Raw genomic sequence first — 20,294 nt, 5'->3', positions numbered from 1 at the left:
GAGCCATGGTGTGACAAGGTCATCAGCTGGCTTCCACTATCAAGATCCCAAAAATTCTAAGATGGGGTGGACATGACAGTAGAGTGTAACAACTGAACAACCTGCCAGACAAGAAAAATGGAGAAGAAGGGGGAAGAGAAGTATAAATAGAGACACATACTTTGAAAAAAAATGTTGCTGCAGCAGGGCTGGTTAGTGTAGGCCCTGCTTGGAGTGTGATGGCAGAGTCCCACCAGATGAACCCCCCCCAACTGCTGCCTGTCTGGGTAACTGGGGCTGAGCCACTGAGCAAGAAGGGCAGGGTAGGATGGGTCACAACTCAGACCCACCCTCCCATCACACTCCTTTTGGTGTTTGTGTCTCTATTTCCAGCCTTACAAAGGATGCTGTGCTTTGTGTTTGACACCACCAAAGGGGTCCAGAACAGTTTATTTTCCAGCATCAAAGCATGCACACACAGACACATGCATGTGCATGTATGTACAGGCAGGACATCCATAAGGGGCGTGAAGGAAACACAAACATGGACAGACACATGGATAGATACACAGCCAGTTGTAGTCCTTAGAAGCTTGCCATGTACAATATTAGAATGAGCCAACAGATGTAGACAAATATTGCTTCCACCCAAATTTTATGATCCTACCATACCTCAGATACTAAAAAAAAAAGCCCAGCTGAGCATGGTGAACAACAGGAAACAGAAGAAATCCTAGGGATATATCCGCTTCAGGAATAACAGTGCAAAGTATCCTTATTACACGAAAACATTTAATTACCCCTTCACTTTGCCCCCACTCAGCCTGCAGCAGGCCCGGGCTCGCTGCTCCCTTTCCTAGGTTGTGCCCAGCCTGGACGTGGGGCTCAGCCGGAGGCTGTTGGCTTGTGCCAGTCAGCGAGGTGTTTTGTGGAGCAGCCACCGACCAGCAGCCTGTCAGCTCCAGCGCCTGAGAATTCCTGTGGCAAGTGTAAAAAATCAGTTAACACGTTGTTCTATTTTAAAAGCTGGTTTTTGTTTTGTTTTGTTTTTTTTATGACGGCCTTCTATCTGACGGGGCACCCCTTCTCTCCGCCACGGCGTGCGGGGGCTGCGTGTCCCCTAGAGCCCCGTGTCCCGACCCGTGCTCGGAGCTGGAGACGAGGCGTGGGCTGGGGGGGACGGCGATGGGGCAGCAGGCACAGCCCCCGGAGCCCGGCCGCTGCCGCGCAGCTGAAGGGGCTCATTGTGGCCGGGACGGGGCGGTGCCGCCCTGCCCGCGGGCCGGGCCCGGCGCTGGAGCGGGGCGGGCCGGGGCGGTGCAGCCCCGCCGGGGCCGGGGCCGGGGTCGAGCCCGGACTGCTCTCCCTCCCGCCGCAGCCATGGCAGGGGGCTCCGAGAAGGTGCCCATCGCCCGAGTGGGGCCCGACGATGTGGAGCTGTGCCTGCCCCCCGTGAGTGCTGCCGGCAGGCACCGGGCGGGACAGGGTGGGATCGGGACAACGTGTGGGCATGGGTTAGGGTGGAACGGGACCGAGCGGGTCGGACGGTAGGGAACGGGTGGGGTCGGGACAGGTGGCGATGGAACGGGACGGGTCGGGACAAAACGGGTCCGGTCGGGGTCCCGGGCTGGGGGTCCCTGCCCGCTCCCACCCCTCTCTCCGCAGGCGTACGCGGCGGCCGCGCCGCCCGGGCCGGGCCGGCTGCTGAAGGCCGGGGCCGCCGTGCTGATCGCCGGGGCTCTCCTGCTGCTGGCCGGGGCCATCGGCGCCTTCTACTTCTGGAAAGCCACGGAGCGGCAGGTGAGCGCGGCGGGCCCGGGTGGGCGGGCAGCTCTCGCACCTACGGAGAGGCTCGGGCTGGAAGCGCTTCTCGCCTGCTCTATAAAGAGGTCTTTAAGCAGACCTGTAGGTTTTTTTCCGTGCTTTCAAAAATCTCAAACACCTAAAAGCCCAAAGCCATAATCACGGTCTTTGGTGGCTGTGTGGATGGAGCTTCCTGGAAGCACATTTATTAGCGAATACGAAACACATCTTTGAGAGCACAGACTCTACATTGATTTTTGCTCACAAATCCTCACTGAACTCATACCCCAACAAGTCCCCAGGGATTCACATGCTGGGCATACTCCAGATCTCAGGACAAAAACAGCATTGAAATGTGTAAATTCTTTTTTCACAGCCATCTGCGTTCTCGGTCCAGATTCTACCTGGACCCTCAAGTATGTAATGCTATTAATGAACCCATTAACAGGCACCATTAGTTCTGGTGCTTTGTATGACTGTGCATACACTTAGGTTTGCAGCTGTGGAGCAATTTTTAAAGTTAAGTTGTATTATTTACAGTTTCTGGGGTCCATAAGTAATGCTTTATGCAAAGAATGAAACTGAGAAGCTGGCGATAAGCTAAAGACCCACACTTCAGAGCATTAGAACATGATTACAGGTTAACTTTTCTTTCTGTTTACACAGAATTTGTGTTTAAAATATATTTGAAACATGATGGTACATACATGAATGTAACTTTCTCCATAAATTAAATTGGTACCCTTGAGTTTACTTTGGAAGAAGTTTTGTACTGCCTCCGGCCACATGCCAGCCCTCATCAAGGAGAGCCTTGTGTGAATTCCAGCAGCCAGAGCAAAGGTGGCCCTGTGAGATACATCCCTACACACAGGGACAATTCAGATAATCAGAAAGAAAAGTATAAGGTTTTACAGGAAAAAGACAGGACCTGCAAGACCTGCTGCAAGGACCATGTGCTTCTCTAGGCTTTTGAAAAGGGAGAGACATGCAGGTGGTGACACAGGCAAGGGATGTGCTTTCAGCTCTGAGCAGGTGGGTGCATTTGTGGAGTACAGGACAATGCTTCCCTTTTTTAATGCTTCTGTTGTCTAAATTCAGCCATACAAAATATGTCACATTTACAGTTTTCATTAAGCTTCAAAGTTGATATCTAGGTGAAGACACTGGGAAAGCTGAGAGTTATTTTTCCAAGCTGTCTTCAAACTCAGAAAGCTGCACTTGACTTGCAAATGTTTAGAAAGCAACTGCAAAAATATATCCAGAGTCATTAATTTAAAAAAACCTAAGGCTATTTTTAAATCCTGGGTTTTATTTTATGTCTTTAAATTCTTCCCTGACAGTATCAAAGTCTCAACTCTAGCTCAGCCCCTATCAGGGGGAGACCATTTACACTGGTCTGGTTTTATGTACCACGTTCAACAGGAGTCCTAGAAAGCAGAAATATGGGAGTGGCTGTGTATAACTGAGGAACCATAAATCCTTAGCACCTTAGACTTCCCGGAGTGAAGGTGAGAGAAGAAGAAATTTATCTCTAGCTGTCAGTGTAGATTTTTCATTAAAAATGCTGTAAAGGCTTTTTTAAGACCCAAAATAAACTGCTTGTGCAGCACTTTTAACAGAGCTGCACAAGAGAATCACAAAACCCCTCCACAGATTGTGGTCTTCCAGCAAATACAAACCACGCTGTAGTTCTCCTCATTGAAAATAGGATAAGGGCAAATACGCTGACAAGGAAAATACGAGTCTATACAACTTCACATCCAATTTAAACAAAGTTCACATCCATTACAAGCTGGGAAGTGTGTTCGTATTCAAGAGGAACCTGTTTTCCTGTGCCTCAGCAGAACTTCCTAAGAGATAAACAGGGGTTGGCTCCTTCAGCAGGACATTCACGCCTGCTGTCCTTTGGGAATCATGTCAGCATAACAAGCAATTCCTAAAATGTCCTAGAAGAAGGTTTTTAGGTGAGAGTGAACATGGGTGTTGACTCACCCCACATTGTTTTTGAAGTAAAACTATAAGCACGTCCTGGAAGGGGGATGTCGGGTCTCTGGTCCTACCTGATGCTCAGAGCAGGAACAGCTGTGGGGTCAGAGGTGGTTGCTCAGGGCTTTATCCAGTCAGGCCTTCAAAACTTGCAAGGATGGAGACTGAACAACTTCTCAGGGCTGGCTGCCCCAATGCTGAAGTAGTGCAGTGTTGGAGGGTTATCAAATGCCTGCAGCAGCAAAATTTAGGAGCTAAATACGGATATGAGAGTCAGATTGACCCATTGCCTGGGGTAGGAGGAAGGCAGTAAGTAATTACTGGCATGTGCTACTGCTCTTTTATTGATTCCAGGTGTACAACGTTCACTATACTATGAGCATTAATGGAAAAGTACAAGATGGATCAATGGAAATAGATGCTGGAAACAACTTAGAGACATTCAAAACAGGAAGTGGGAGTGAAGAGGCTGTTGAAGTCCATGATTTTCAGATCGTAAGTAGTGCCACTCTTGTCCTTTATGTAACACACTCCAGAGCTGGACTGCTAAGGATACCTTGTTCTGCCCTGACTTCTCTATCCCAGTCGGTCTCAGGTTCCAGCCTCCAGCCATCCACACAAACATTTTTGCTCTCCTGGCTTTCTTTCACAGGGAGACAGGCAGTTTCCTCCAAAATAAAAATCTTAAGTGCTTTTTGGAGACCAGCCATGCCAGGTACCACTTCGGGAAGTGGTGTGGATTAGGCTGCATCAGGTTTGGCTCCATGTAAATACTTTGCATGTTCAAATCACTGAGCAGAACTGAGACATGTGACCTTGGGGTCTTACTAGAAAAACATTCCGTCAGGCTGTGACACAACCCTCGCATGATTTCGTGTGTTTTGAACTGGTAAAAACACGTCCCCCAAACATCCCTGTTTGAGGAGTGTAGGGTCTACACAGTAAGCCAAGGAGACACCAAGGAGAGACCAGTCTAAAGTGCTTGCTTTGGGGAGCTTCCTTTGCCCTGAGGTCAAAGTCTATGGGAGCTGCTCTCCATGGCTTGGCCTGGGTTCATCCCCATGGCAGAGGATGGAGGCATTACGCACAGTTCATGCATCCACGCACCAAATGCCAGTTGCTGGGCCACTTGGGCTGACAGCAAACACAGTTGGGCACCCCAGCAACTTGTGGCTGCTCAGTACAGAGCCTGCACTAACAGATGCCAAACCTAAGCAGAGCTCAGCAGCTCGGATGAAGTGGGTCTCCAAGCTGCCCTGAGCTACTAAGGCACATCTACATGACCCTGTAGAAACCCATTTACAGCCCAGACCCTGTAGTTAAATGTTCTCAAGTGCAAACTCAGGTTCTCAGAGTTAAGTAGTCTCTAAGTCTAAGAAGCACCTAAAATAAAGATGCTGCTGCTAGGAAGCATCTTTGCCTCTGGAGCAGCCACCTTTCCCTTGCTGGATCTAGAAAGGCAAGGAAATCCAGCTCGTTGGCTTTTCAGCAAGAACAGACAAATCTGTGCCAGGACATGCTGGACCCCAACTTTCCCAACAGCTGTGGTTCTGCCTTTATGAAACTCTCATTAGCATCACCATAGCAACATTATTAGCAGCTGAGTAAGAGCATCCACAGCAAGCTCTTCTCGTTTGCCTTTGCCATTTCACATCTGCACAAAAGCACCAGTGCTCTGGAGAGATGCTGAATTCATTTTGCCTCCATGTGTGTTGCTGGCGAGATCCTGCCTGTCACAGCCAGGTCACGAATCAGCTTATAACACCAACCAGCTAAAGGAACCTCCCAGGGACAGTGCCTGCTTGTAATTACAGAGGGCCAGGGACAACCTCAGAAAAGGGATGATGCCACTTGGGTTTTCTGCCAAGAATGCACACAAAGGAGAAAGCAACCGAAGACATGTGCTTCCAAGTCTCCATTTATTTACATTAGCAGTAAAAACTGCTGGTGTTTACATTAGCAGTTTTGGATTGACTGGCTCTGCTGGAATTGACTGCATGGTCAGAGAAGGCTTGGATTTGGCAATATTAGGGTATTTCTAGCACACTTGGTACACTACAAAGCCTTATGTCCCAATGCACCCATCCTTGTATAGCCATTCCCTCTCTCATTTCTTTTTGTAGGAATTTTGTTTTGAAGGGGGTGTGTCTGGCTACACAGGACCTGCAGACACATAGGATGTGGTTTAGGTGCCCCAACAGCATCCATCTCATGGTGCACGAGATCACACTCGTTGGAAGCGAGTTCCACACTGAGTTGAAAGGGACCCACAGGGATCATCGAGTCCAACTCCTGGCGCAGCACATCCCAAAATGACACAACCTGTGCCTGAGAGCATTGTCCAAATGCTTCTTGGTCTCTGCCAGGCTGGTGCTGTGACCATTCCCTGCTCCAGTGCCCAAACACCCTCTGGCTGAAGAACCTTTTCCTGATATCCAATCCAAACCTCCCTTGACACAGCTTCAGGCCATTCCCTGGGGTGCTGTCAATGGTCAGCACAGAGCAGAGATCAGTGCCTGTCCCTCCTCTCCCCTCACAGGGAGCTGTGACTGCAGTGAGGGCTCCCCTCAGTCTCCTCCAGGCCGAACAGACCAAGGGACCTCAGCCGATCCTCACACAGCCTCCCCTCGAGGCCCTTCACCATCCTCACTGCCCTCCTTAGGATGCTCTCTAACAGTTTAATGTTTTTCTTATATTGTGGCACCCCAAACTGCACACGAAGACATCCAAGATACTCCTTCAAGGCAGATGAGGGGGGTGGTCATACTGACACCCACACCCCTTTCTCCTAGCAGCTAGAGGCCCAGCAGAAAACCAGCACAACTTAAAGGGCATTAGGTAATTATATTTAGGTGGTTCACTGGAGCTTGTGCAACCACATGAAGAACACAGAAGTTTTGCCATTTACAACAAGGTATCTAAATTTATAATGTAGAAGACAGCTCTTTTATGGATACCCAAAAACCTACAGTAGAAACATAGAAACTACAGACAGTGGCAAAGGGGTTCTGGCACAGGGCTGGAAGGTACATCCCAGGACTTGCAGGAGACTTGCTTGTTCTCTTGCTTAAAACTAGACATCTGTGGTTTATGCAATTGCATTGCACCCTAGCAGGCCAGAAAAAGTTCCACACACAGATTTCTGCACCAAACTGCCCATCACAAACTTCCCCTTGCTGTCACAGTCACTTATTTGTACAAACTGAACCAAGGTGCCCCCACATTTTTGTAAAACTGTGTCACAAGGGTACCACATCCCCAGCTAACACAATTTCAAGACTGCCTACGTTAGGTGCTAAGTTACAGTTCAAATCATGTCAACTACTTCCCTTTACAGAGTTACTCCAAGTAGCCTACAGCCTTTATGGAAGCACTTACATAAAACACCCCCCCACTTTCAGAAATCAAGCAAAAACTTCTAGATCAATTTGACCAAAATTGTGAAGCTACAATGATGAAGAGTGTTTTATTGCTTCTGGTTTTGAGTAAGATTAACCTCCAGACTGAAAATTCAGTGGCACTTTCTTGGGGGTGGTGAGGAGCTGGAGGGCTGTGCACAACTCCCTGCCTTCTGATTTTGCAGGGCATAACTGGGATCCGTTTTGCTGAAGGAGAAAAGTGTTATATCAAAGCTCAGCCGAAAGCTCACATCCCTGAAGTTGATGCTATGATTAAAGCAAGCCTCTCATCTGAGCTGGTAAGGGGTCAGTTGTTGGGTTTTTTTAAACTAATCTTTGTATAGAGACAGCCTAAAGGAGGTACTTAAGTACAAATAAAAACGGCATTTGAAAGCCACTCAGGCTCGTGGTAGGTTTGTTGAATGTAGGGGTAGGATAGCTGAGGATTCATTGACTGGACATTTACAAGGAATGAAAGGGTAAAAAAAGGTAAGAAAAACAAGATTGGTGTCAGACATGTCACTGTGTCCAGGGACATTGTGAGAGGCTGCAGATTAGTGAGTGGGGAAGCCACAGACTGATTTCCAGATCCACAGGAGACCTCCACGACAAGAGCACCTGCCTGAGACAAGGCTGTGCACAAGGCTGGAAGGAAGGGCATGGAAGAAGCAGCTGCTTTAGTCAATGCAAAAGAAGACTGTGGTAGATCCCAGGAGATTTCTATCAATGCTCTTGAGCAGAAGCATGAACTCCATCACTCTGTCAGTAAAAGGCAATTGTGGAAAACATGGCAAAAATTAACTCAGAAGAAATATTTTAAAAAATATGGCTTTGCCTTCTTAGCATACAACTCTACATGTTAATAAATTTCACAGAATTTGCATCAAACCAGCACAGAAACTTCAGTTCTCACCCAGATACCACCCAACCTCCTCACATTTGCCCAAAAAGCCAATTGCTTTATGTGCTCAAAGCCTGAGTTTCCTAGAGCTGAGACCCCCAAACTCATTGCTCACACAGGAGTGGCTCCAGTGACATGAGTCCAGCTCAGCCTGGGTGCTGCTGGGGGCTCGGTGACCGGCAGGAGAGCACAGGAAATCCACAGCCCCTTTCCCTGGGTTTGCTCTGCTCCTGGGAGAATAAAGGCAGATACAATTAGCTGGGAGAGGCGCTGTTAAGGCTGCACCTCCCTGCAGTAGTGCTGTGACTACTGAGCATCTGCTTTGGAATGAAGGGGAAAAAGATCTCTCCTAATAGAATCAGAAAGGCTGGCAAATGTTACAAAGCCTCCTGAAGCTGGCAGGATTTTCCCCATGATGGGAAAGAGAATTTGCATGAATTCCAGAGAGACAGCTCCATGTTTCCTGTCTTGCTTTATTTTAAAGGCAGCTGGCCTTGACGTAATTAGCACTATTGCTTGAAGTCAAAGTTGGAATTTTTCATCTTTCTGTAAAAACAAAGTCACAGACCTGAAGACATTATCCTAGATAATCAAAACATTATTTCTAATTCTACCTAGTGACAGTAAAACTATTTCCTTATCCTGTTTTTTGTGCACCTTCTCCAAAGATGCATCACCTATGTGACTGTTGCATTGAATTGCATGCACCAAGCAGGTGACTTAATGCTACCACTAAGATACTAACATTTCCCTGTCACTCGATTTTCCAGGCCAGATGTACTACAGGAATGTCAAAGTCATATTTATTTTTCTGGGCCGAGTCATCTCTGATATGGAAGTATTTAGGAGAAAGTATGCCCATGCTGTTTTCCTACAATGGGCATCATAACAACACTATCTCCAAAAAATGTTGAGTAATATGAGTTTTATAGATACCCAAGTTCTGGCTGCTCACAAGCCAGGATCATTTCAAACAGAAACAAAGGACATTTTTATTTCTGAAAATTAGACTCTGATATTTCTGATGTTGATAAAAGCTTTAGTGAGAGAATATAAATAAAGAGCAGTATACAGATTGGATAGCAAACTTAAATGACTTGAGACCTACAAAATAAATCAATGAACACACTAAAGAAACAACAACTCAAGGGAATAAATTGATCTAGTCAGTTATATAACAAGTCTCGATGACTTTTATGAAAGCAATTTAGAATTTTAACTTTGAAATCATGCTGGTTTTCATGATTCAAAAGTTAGTTTTCTTTTAATATTTCACCGTTGCTATAAAATACTTACACATTTTATGTAAAATAATACTTTGAACTAACAACTTTAAAGAATCAATCACTGGCATTTTCCTACATTACTTTGAAGATATGAACCAAAAACCTGCAGGGTACACTTCAAAAAGGCAGGCTCCTTTAACTTGCACTTCAAGCTTTTGGTCAATTGAATTGCTTTTACCAAACAAGACCTTTAATCAGACCGATCACATTGACTTGAAGCTGGAGCAGCTCTCGAGCTATAATCCTCTCTAAAACTTTTGAACAAGATTCCACCCCTCACCCTCCCTACACACATTGTAAATACAGTCATATATTGGGAGTATGAGAAGAGGGCATAAGAAAAATGAGGGGCTTGGGTTTGCTGGTATTTCATTGCTGCTTTGCTGAAGGTTGATCTTTGGTTTCCACCACCTGAAATTCCAGTGCTTTGGGCTGAAAGATCTGATACCCCCAGCCCTCATGCATGGGGCAGAAGCTTTCCAGGAGTGAAATCATAGCCCCAGCAAAGCTGACAGTGACTTTGCCCTTCATTTCAGTGGTGGCAGCCTTTCCCCAGGCTTTCCCTCAGCACATTCATGACATAGAAGGATGCTTGGTATTAGTTGCAGTGGATAATTATACACAGTTTGGTGCTCAAGAATTAACAGCAAGCAGGCACATGACTGCTCACTGAGCAGCAAAGGATTTATGCTCTTCTATTTGCAGGAAGATGAAATCATGCCTGTGAGATTTGACAAAAACTCCCTTATCTGGGTGGCTGCAGATGAGCCTATCAAGCATAACAGCTTCCTAAGCCCCAAAATTTTAGAGCTTTGCAGGGATCTTCCAATTTTCTGGCTGCAACCAACATATCCCAAAGGTAACGTTTCTTTTATTTGAAAAGTATGTTATCCCTCCCTTCATCTAAATGCCTTCCCTACATCAGGTTTGCTACTGAAACTAGCACATCTGCGAAACCAGACTCCTTTCCTCTCTTGCCCACACCTTTCTGGGCTTATGCCAACACTGTGGGTTTGGAGTTTATCCCCTAGATATTCTCCATCCTTGTATTTACTCAGACAATTTGCATAGCCCAAGTGGGTGACTTGCTAGGAGATTAAACATTTCCAGAGAGGTCAGCCGCCTTCTAAAGACAAGACAGCAGTTTAAACTAGCCCCCCAAATGTGCAGGCAGCTGACACCAAATAGCAGAAACACTGACCAGGAATTGGGGACCACAGCCTGTCCTGTTTTCTACCCTGCTTCCCCAGAGGAATTCAGTGGAGTGGAAGGAAGATGCTTTAAGCCAGCCAGCTGGTGAATGGTTTATGAGACCTTGGGGTAGTCCCAGCTCTGAACTTGGGGCCCATAAGCAAGCTTTGCAAAGGTGTTCAGGAGTCACCAGCAAGACAGTACTCCTCCAGGTAACTTCCAGGCCTAGGAGGAGAGAAGGCTCAAAAAAATACTTATTCCTCCTTGGTCAAGTTAATACCAGAACACTTGAGTGGGACACCATGTGTGAAACAATTACCACATTTTAGAGCACCTGTGGATCCGAGCTACCAATATTTTCCGCTTTCCTCATGATCTTGGCAGATCCCACTGGGCAACAAAAAAGCAGTATCAAAGCTGCCCAGAACCAGATGTCCTTGAGAGCAGGGCACCATCCTGCCATAAAAGCATTTTTTAAATGCGAGATATGTACAGCTGGTCTTGCTAGGGCTGGAAACTGCTGCTGGGTTAGTATCAGTGGCCACAGGCTGGGTGAAAAAAACCCCAGCAAATCTCCTCACACGCATTTTGCCTCAAGGAGAGGAGGGAGGGGGGAAAGGCAATCATACTGGTATTGGTTGCAGAGACAATATAGGAAGGCAGGCAGCTCTCCTGGCAACGCAAGTCAAGTTTGCCAAGGCACAGTTTTGGCTTTCTGCCCTTCATCCTCTCCTTTTATTAATATTTAAAGCAATATTAGGTTGCTACAAGGACACACTCAAGGTAAGACTGTCCTCTGGTGATTATTTCTTCAGATATCCAAAGGAGAGAAATGAAGAGAAACAAGCGCCAATCAGAATCAAACTTTGATGAGGAAGACTTGGAAGCTGCTTCTGAAGAAGTAAACCCCAGGTCACGCACTGTGCAGCTGACCCAAGAGCTTGGCCACCAGGGTAATGAAACCAGACCAATGGGACAAGAAACTGATCAAACATTTAATCCAGACAACCCATACAATGTAAGTATTTGCATTGTAATCTTCCTTCAGAGCCTGGGACTGTGTTGGGCAGGTAGCACTGGTAATGCGAAGCTTTTTTTTTTTTTTTAACTGCACAGTCTTTGCTTATTCAGCTTTTCTAGGAAGTAACAGACTGGTAAAACAACTAAGAAGCTCAAAAATGTATTCCCTGTCCTCTTCTCCCAATTTTCATTAGATTTTAGTCTGAAACAAGCACAAGTGCTTGAGGTTACAAGGTTAAGGCAAGTTGATGCCTTAAGTTGCTTTTTGGGGTTTCCAGATCCACCTGGAATCACCACTGGAGATCTGACAAAGGTAGCATCTTCTAGAAACAACCCAAAGCTGGTCTCGATCATGTACTATGTGAAGAGACTCCAGTAGCTAGAAACAGGCTTTGCTCTCAAATTAGCACCAGACATGACTGCTACCGGGGAGAATATCAGAAGTGTCTGGATACAAAGAGATAAAGGTCCAACTAAACAAACTTCTTTCTCAGCCTCTTCTCTATGAGGATAAGCAACCCTAGACTGGCAAGAATCTGACAGAGAATCTGTTTTGAGACAGCAGCAGTGGGTGGAGAATGACTGTTGTAAAACTTGTTCTCACCCTTCAAGAAGCAGCAGCCCTCAGAAAGAGCAGAGGAGCCACCCTGCTGTGTCCCAACACCTCTGCCACACTGCAGGAACACTGGCTATGCAGGAGGCACCTTCCAGTCTGCTGCACCAGCGCCAGACAATTTACACCCACCATTTGGTGCAGCAGGAGTAAGTCATTTTAATACAACACTGTCACAAGATAAATGCCTCCTGCTTTGGAAGTAAGTCCCAGCTTTGACTTGACATTTATGCAACAGCAGGAGATCATTATACTGTGACAGCATTCTGCCGAGTTGACATCCCTTAATTAAACTTAAATTAATCACTCCAAATAAAGTGGATCTAAATCGACTCTCTCACGAGGTCAGTAAAACAGCAGTGGCACTGGAATGTAGCTTCTCCTCACAGCTACTAACGTGACCATCTCCATGAGGTCTGAGCTGCCCTGCCTCTGGAAGCAGAACAACTGCCACAAATCTGCTCTTCCAGCCAGAGGGCAGCTGGGCCAAATGGAGAACGGCCAGAAGATGCAGCCATCAGACTTACCTCAGCCTGCAGGGCAGGATTCCCCTTCACCAACAGCTCCTGCACCAATGCCTTTGCTAGGCTTTCTTAGAGACTGAGTCACTGGACTGACAAAGACCATTAATCATGCTCCAGGTCTTTCCTGAAGGATTAAATGAATCCTCCCTAAAGCTATTTACTCACTGTAAGTGGAGCCTCGACGATGAGCTCAGGTGCAGGTATCTGAATTCAAGGATGAATCCTGACCAAGAAAACATCTTTCCAGCTCTCAGGACTGGGAAGGAGTTGCTGGGGTCCCTAAAAACACCCAGCTGTCACTAGTGTCCTGAATAAGCCAGACAGGGGCGGGCACCTTTCTGTGTCACTTTTTTTGTTGTGCTGCTACTTTTTGAAAATGAATGAAAAATGCTTAGGTAAAAAGCTGACTGGTAGTTCAGCATTTGTGCATTACTGCTGCTTTTCTTGAAATAACACCAATGGGCAAAGAACAACCCAAGTTTCCAAAAGCAGAATAATCAGTTATCTTTTTTTCCCCAGAAATGAGGAAAGGAATTTTGAAAAGTCTTTTAGGTATTTTGTGCGTGCTTTGCTCCATTTAACTTCTTACTGTCAGCTACAGAGCAGGAAGAATTCTCACTGTCCACAATGCACCTTAATGTTGTGAGGTGGGTGGGAAGGAACCAGACTGAGAGACAAGAACCAAATCTCAGAAAATTGCAGGGGACTAGTTTCCTAAAAATGCTGTAAAAAACATTAAAATAGAGTAACTAAAACTAATCATAAAAACCACATAATATATTTCAGGAATTCTCACCTTCATGAAATATTCAGGTAACTATCTTGAAATCTTTTCCATCACTAATATTTAAACTTTGGGAGGAGCTTACACTGTTGCTGGAGCTTTTGCAAGGACTGTAGAATAAAAATAATGAAGTTAGAGCTGCCTGTTGTTCTTTCCATTTTACAAGGGTGATTGCACCAATTCTACACTTCTGCCAAAGAGAGCAAGACAAAAGGAAAAATAATAGAGAGATGCATGGGTCCCTTAGTGGGAGTTCTGTCAACTTCCACAGGCCCAAGGCTGCAGGTCTTACCCTTTGTGGGGTTAACAGGAGCATGGATGTATTCTGCTGTTCTGTGAGAATGAGAGCACGAGGATGACACGTAATATTTTACATTCCAGCAGCTGGAAGGTGAAGGGATGGCTTTTGACCCCATGCTGGATCACCTGGGCGTGTGCTGCATTGAGTGCCGGCGAAGTTACACCCAGTGCCAGCGGATCTGCGAGCCCCTCATGGGCTACCACCCCTGGCCTTACAACTACCAGGGCTGCCGCACCGCCTGCCGCATCATCATGCCCTGTAGCTGGTGGGTTGCTCGAATCATGGGCGTTGTCTGAGAAAATCCCTTGACCAAAAAAAAAACCAAAAAACCAAAACTGGAGCCTTGACAAAATAAGCAGGAAAACAATGAACTGGTAAAAGACTAAAACCAAAGCAGCGGTACCAATCCAGCCTTATAAAATCAGAGCTTGTTTTTCTACAACAAAAGCAAGGTCCAATACTCCAACTGCAAATTAAAATCTCAAGTTAATATTCCATTAGTTTTACAAGAGGCAAGGGTATAGTAGCACTTCTTGAATTAAAAAGCAGACATCCCAAAAAAAGACAATATTAAACTTTGCTCACAATTGGTTTAGCAATCCAGAAGCTTGCCCATACATATAAATTCAGCCTTTCAAAACAAACTCCTCTCTTTCCAAGCTGTATGTGAAAATTTATGTCCAATTAAGCAACTAGCTCAACTTGTACACTTGGGAGTGCCTTTAATCTATGTAGCTTACTTAAATAAATCCCAAGTTAAGTTGCTCCTTGTTGCTATTCAGAGTTGCCAGGTCATTATGAATGGTTATAAACCAATTACAGCATACCTTTCCCACAAAGCTGCTCCAGGGGACACGAGAAAGCACACATTGTGCTAAATCGGAAACAAACAGCAGGAAAAGGGGCTGTGGAAGGGAACGTGAGTGGCTGCAGAATCAAAACCCTTCACACATCCCAACATCAAAGAAGCCCCAGTATCAAGAATCCTGTATCCATGATACCACTGTAGTGTCTAACAAGTATCTGCTATCCAGCTACTACAGCAAAAGTATTTACATGCAATTGCAGACCAAGGAGTCTCAAGACCCTTTGGAATCTACAACAGCCACTGTTATTATAAATCCTTGAACTAGACACTTTTGACACGAGATTACAACCCTCTTTATTTCACATGGATAGCAACCATTCACACCAGTACCTTTAGCTTTGCTGAAGATCCCATCCCTTCCCCAAAAGAGAAACTCTTTTCTGGTTACCACAAGGGAGGGGGGGGAAAAAAAGCCTTTTTCTTTCCCCATTTCCTTTCTCATCTCTCCCTTTTTGTTGAGGCAAACTCAGCAATTATTTGGATTGATCCCATTACACATTAAATCTCCAAGGAAGGTACTAAGCTGAAGCACTCAAAGGTGGAACAACTTCGTATTTCTAGCCTTGAAAAACAAAAATAACAGTATTACACCGCCTTTAGCCATACTATGCATCCAGAACCCTACCACTGAGTTTATGGAGTCATCTACATCATCTTTATTAACAAAATGGTTCGATTTTTCTTAAGGGTTGCTTTCTGGAGCATTCATTTTTTGTGACTAAACAGCTCTTGAGATGTTGCAAGCCCAGTAATGTTATTAACACTGCATGACACACAGAAAAGAGGAATTAACTTGACGTAATCATGGCTTAAAGAAAATAAAGACAACCTCATGTGGAATGCTAAACTCCATATCTAAAGAGCAAAGTGTTAAATGAGAATAAGATGAGAATAGAATTCAGTATTTTGTTCTATTGTAGCTTTTTAGTATAAACTTCACCTTCCCTTAATCTGAAGGACAGGCTTGCTTTGAAATATTTAAATTATAAACTTCTTAAAGTGGGATTTCAAGGCCTGTTAAATTTGAGTTTCTGCTTTTTAAACTGAAGATGACCTTGATCATTATGCTGTTTTAGAAGCACGTCTATCATATGCTTAGAAAAGTCAGTTTTCCTTTTTTTTTACTGCAGATTAAACACACACATTAAAAAACCCCAGTTGCTTTCTGTGCTTTTTTCAATGTAGAAGGTGTAACAATTTTTTCACATACTCATTCAAGAACTGTCTGAGGAGGAAAAGAAGGGCATCAGCAAGTGAAACACTGGAGGGTAAAGAGAGAAATGCAACTCTATGTCTGAACTAGACTGTTGCTCTCTTCTGCATCTTGAGGCAACCTGTCATCTGCTTCTCCCTGTGTCCCCCAACAAAAGAAACAGCCTTCTTTCGAAGACACAAAAACAACTTCCTTGTAGGTGATTTCCACGTCTACACATACTTAACAAAATTAATTCTTCCTTAACAAAAGCTTGTCATCATTTGCTTCCTATAGGGAGTCACAAAGCATCTAAAAAAGCAAAAAAAGCATCCAGCTCATGGATATAGAGCTGTCACATATGGCATGTACACCTCAAGAACACATCTACATACCATGCCACAAAAGCCCCAGCGGCCATAACATTTATCTATTTCCAAAACATAGGCAACAAAATTCCTTCTCCAACTCAAGCTTCAAACAAGTAAATTCCTATTTACCTTCATACCAGATACAAAGAGAGAAAAGTAAAGATCTTGTGCTGCAGCAAGGTTGGAAAAAAAATTCTACTTCAGTGTAACATCTGATTTTGAAGGAAAAGTTCTGAGACAACACAGGGACAGCAGTAAAACCAAAAAGCCAATGGTGTGAAAAGATATTGTGATATTCCCTGCAGTTGTAGCTCAGACTCCAGATCTAACCTTCCACAGTGATTCTTTCACTACTGTACAGTATTTACTACCAGTGTTGAAGTTTCTCATTGCCACCACAAGTGCAATACCTTGGCACATTAATGAGGTTACACGTCAGCATTTGGGGAAGTATGGGGCAGGGTGTTCCTTGAATCTGATCCTGGGACAGCAGAAAACAGCTGAAGGCTTTCCTTTGGCCAAAGTTCAGGGAAGGAGAAGAGGAATGAGTCTGTCATCAATAGTGTCTCCCACCACAGGTAGGAGGATGTTTGTCACAGCACTGCAGTTCCACTATCCTTAATTACCCATGTGATTTTACTAGGAGGATTAGAATGGCAGAGCAGATTAGAGCAGAAAAAGGGGATAAATTCAGGCTGCTGAAAAAGAGATGGAAAACAGGGAGAAATCCCATATGGTTAAATAGATTGAAAGTCAGTGATGGGAAGGCAGGAAGAATCTTTTTTCTAAATCTACAGTTCCCTTTCTCCACACTTAAAACAAATGAACTCTGTCCTTTTTCATACAGCAATCACCCTCTACTTGTATCTACAGTAAAAAGCAAAAAGAAGCTTGGAGGCATGGAAAGGTGATCTGGCTTCTCCTCCCATGTAACACTTCACCCCTACCGCAGCACAAAAAAATTCCAATAAAGTCTCAGTGAATCACTTGTTCCATGCAGTGCAGGGGAAAAAAAAAAGTAGTGAAGCATAAAACTACAGTTGTCAATGAACTGATTGCTGATTGACATGTCTGGGTAGACAGAATCTCTGCTCAGAAAGGGCAAAAGAGAGACTGAACCAGGAGCACAATCCTCTGCTTCTGAGAGCCTCAGCTGGCCTTTTACAAACACACATCTACAAACTGGTCTTTCACAAGCACATATATCAAAGATGAGAGAGGCAGCCTTAACCTGCAGCAGGCATCTTCCCCAGGAGCAGAGAGCAATCCCATCTATGGTATTCAAATGGGAACTATTTCATCTTGCTGTCCTGTTCCAGTATTTGCATCAGTACAAATCAGAGCACTGAGGTCAAACTGCCTCAGTCTTCCAGACACTACTATCTATAGAAGACCAAAAGGCTTGGGAAAAAAGCCCTCAAGCGGTTTGAACACAATTATAACATCATCCACTCTCTCCTTGCAGGCAGTTCTCTTCCTCCAGCCAACTCATTATCAGTGTGCTGCCACATATTCCACTCACCCTCTTCCATCCCAAAGGAAATTCCCATTGTCACTATTTTTTTTCAGAGCCCCTTTTCAATGCTCAAGCTACTGCTAGCATTCTCTTATCCACAGTTTCTGGTAAGATTTTGTGTGTGTTTCGTTTGTGTTTTAACAAGAACAAAATACACTGTTCATGAAGTACCTTTCCCCCAGCTTTCTAAGGAAATTTTGCCTACTTATTTAATCCAATCCCCTCCAAACAAAAAACCCAACACCTCTCCCCCCCCCACACATTCCCCTCTGCTTATAAGGCAACAAGACTTGCCATTATTGATTAACAAACTTGAAGGAGGAACACACACAGATTATCTGCCTGTGCTCAGTAACATGCTGGAATTGTGTCTAGACCTGCAAACTTGGCTTACAGGATTGAGATGGACAGGGAGCTCTACCACTTGATTGCTGCAAGTTTTAGCCTGAAGCTAAAGCATTATATTTGCATTACATATGCCTCAAGAGCACCTAAGTAGCGATGCATTTTATTTTACTTTTTGCCTTAAGCTAAGTGAATTGAATCTCAAAGCAGTGAAACAGTACCCACTTAATACAAGAATATATTGTGTTTATCTGACATAATACTCCCATGGTCTTTCAGTAAGTGACAGAGGAACCTCTGCTATGTTCTCTTCAGTAAGTAAGAGCAACTTGATTGGCAGAAAACATCTACAAATTACTTTTTAATTTCTATTTAAGATTTTTACCTAGGCTTTTCCCCACAGCAAGCCTTTGCTAAGCTCTGTTAAGTACTCTGAATGACATTTATAAAGAAAGGTTGGCCAAGACACAAGAACCCAATTTTGTGACAAAGTGAAGCACTCAGACTTTGTCTTCCTTCTACATTAAGAAGAAAGAAATGCTTTTGCGCATAAATAAAAAGCAGCAAAGCACTTATCTGAGAGAACAGAGTTCAAGTACCTAGTCCAAATCAAATCAGCTCCAATGTTAGCATCCCATATGGACAGGCAAATGCTCTACATATCGAGTAACCAGCTACTCAGAATTCTCTGAAGATCAAGAAAAGCCTCACACCAAAACTAAAAAAATCTTATTTGAAACACATCCCAAGTATATGCTTTGGGAAACTCTTCCAAGAAGCAGACACTGTTCAGGAAATGTCAAGAGGTAAGGTACACAAAACCCTTCCTAAATCCAATCCGCCTTGGTTCACTGCATTCAAAGAACAGCGTAACATTCCATTCTGAAGGTTATCAAATTTGAACTTTGGAAAATGTGTATCAATTCTGAAGCCAGATGTGATGCAGAAGAAACCACTGTCCAATCTGCACTGCAGGATAAGCATGATCTAAGTGCATCAAGAAACTGCAATTGTATCAAGACTTGTAGTCACAGTCTAGGTCCAAAAAACCTCACTCTTTTTACATTTATGAGATTTTAAACTCTTAGTATCTCTCTACTGCACAGGCATAGTAACAATAGGGGAAAAAAGCCACTGCACCTTCCTAGCATCACTGTAAAATCTAGGTTCCTGTTCTTCAGGAGGAACAGAATATATCCTTCCTTCCTCTTTAATTTTCAATCATAATTTAATACCTAACAGCTGCAGACTTCACTCATCCTATTAAAAACACCTGTTCTAACAGCCTTTCTACTTTACCAAGCTCATCCAACTGACACTGTGGAAAAATAACACATCCAATACAAAGACAACAGGCAGAATAACAAACAGTTAGGAAAACCCCATGTAATTAGGAAAGCAAGGAAAATAGCAAACTTCAAACAGTATCCAATGGTTAGAAAGGAATGAAGTGGCTTTCATGGTGCTGTCAGTATTTGCAATTCATGGTGTTTCTATGATGACAGAACATTTGGCTATCTCTGAATTCCCAAGAGACAGTGGCACACAGACAAGGCATGTTTAGAACAATTTTCTGAGTTTATCTCTCATGGACTCACAGAAAGGCTGAGGCTGGAAGGCACCCCTGGAAGTGCCCCTGTCCAACCCCCTCGCTTAAGAAGTGGCATCTCGAGCCAGGTGCCCAGGAGCATATTCAGACAGCATTTGAGCTTCTCTAGGTCCCGTAAACTTGTATTCGGGAAGTACAAGCACAGACAGTACAAAGATTCTCAATTATTTTTCTCTATTGTTATTTACAATTTGATCATGACAATAAAGCTGCACTGATGGAAACAACTAAGGACATACAAGTTTTGTTCTTTAAACAGTTTCTAGTATTCAGAAATTACAAAACTTAAAGCAACTGTTTGCTGGCTTTGATTCCAGGTAAATTTATTTTTAATCTAGAAGGTAGACAGAGGACCTACTTTTCTGTAAAAATTTCCAGTCACAACAAATTTGCCATCCTCCATGACTGTGACTACAGTTCAACCTATCACACAGGTGGAAGGACTCCAAAATGGGTATTTTTTGTCTGCATCAAGAATAGTAATCTCATCCTCTTCACCGAGTGCACATTCTGCTCCTAAGTGTGCCAGCTTTTCTTTTGAAGCAGTACATTCATATCCTTACCTTATCCTTACCTATATGCCCTAAGTGATTCCCCTATCAAAAAA

General features: G+C 44.2%; 1 protein-coding gene across 1 annotated transcript; it reads left to right on the top strand.

Annotated features, from left to right (window-relative positions):
- The first annotated feature begins 1,325 nt into the window (after positions 1–1,325).
- Positions 1,326–20,242, top strand: CNMD (chondromodulin). Its single transcript, XM_033086566.2, has 7 exons — positions 1,326–1,431; positions 1,645–1,779; positions 4,123–4,263; positions 7,352–7,465; positions 10,059–10,212; positions 11,360–11,562; positions 13,867–20,242. The coding sequence occupies exons 1-7, from the start codon at positions 1,360–1,362 to the stop codon at positions 14,080–14,082; spliced, it is 1,035 nt and encodes a 344-aa protein (XP_032942457.1). The 5' UTR covers positions 1,326–1,359; the 3' UTR covers positions 14,083–20,242.
- The last annotated feature ends 52 nt before the right edge of the window (positions 20,243–20,294 follow it).

The sequence above is a fragment of the Catharus ustulatus genome, chromosome 2 (assembly GCF_009819885.2).
Source record: "Catharus ustulatus isolate bCatUst1 chromosome 2, bCatUst1.pri.v2, whole genome shotgun sequence".
Classification (NCBI taxonomy): Eukaryota; Metazoa; Chordata; class Aves; order Passeriformes; family Turdidae; genus Catharus; species Catharus ustulatus.
The sequence above is the reverse complement of the archived record's forward strand: the minus strand, read 5'-3'. Positions and strand labels throughout refer to the sequence as shown.

What these genes read in the sequence shown, in the direction of transcription:
- CNMD (XM_033086566.2), top strand. Translation starts at nt 1,360, where the DNA reads ATGGCAGGGGGCTCCGAGAAGGTGCCCATCGCCCGAGTGGGGCCCGAC. An exon ending in TGGAGCTGTGCCTGCCCCCC is followed by an intron (nt 1,432 to 1,644) that starts GTGAGTGCTGCC and finishes CTCTCTCCGCAG; the next exon opens with GCGTACGCGGCGGCCGCGCC. An exon ending in AAGTCCATGATTTTCAGATC is followed by an intron (nt 4,264 to 7,351) that starts GTAAGTAGTGCC and finishes CTGATTTTGCAG; the next exon opens with GGCATAACTGGGATCCGTTT.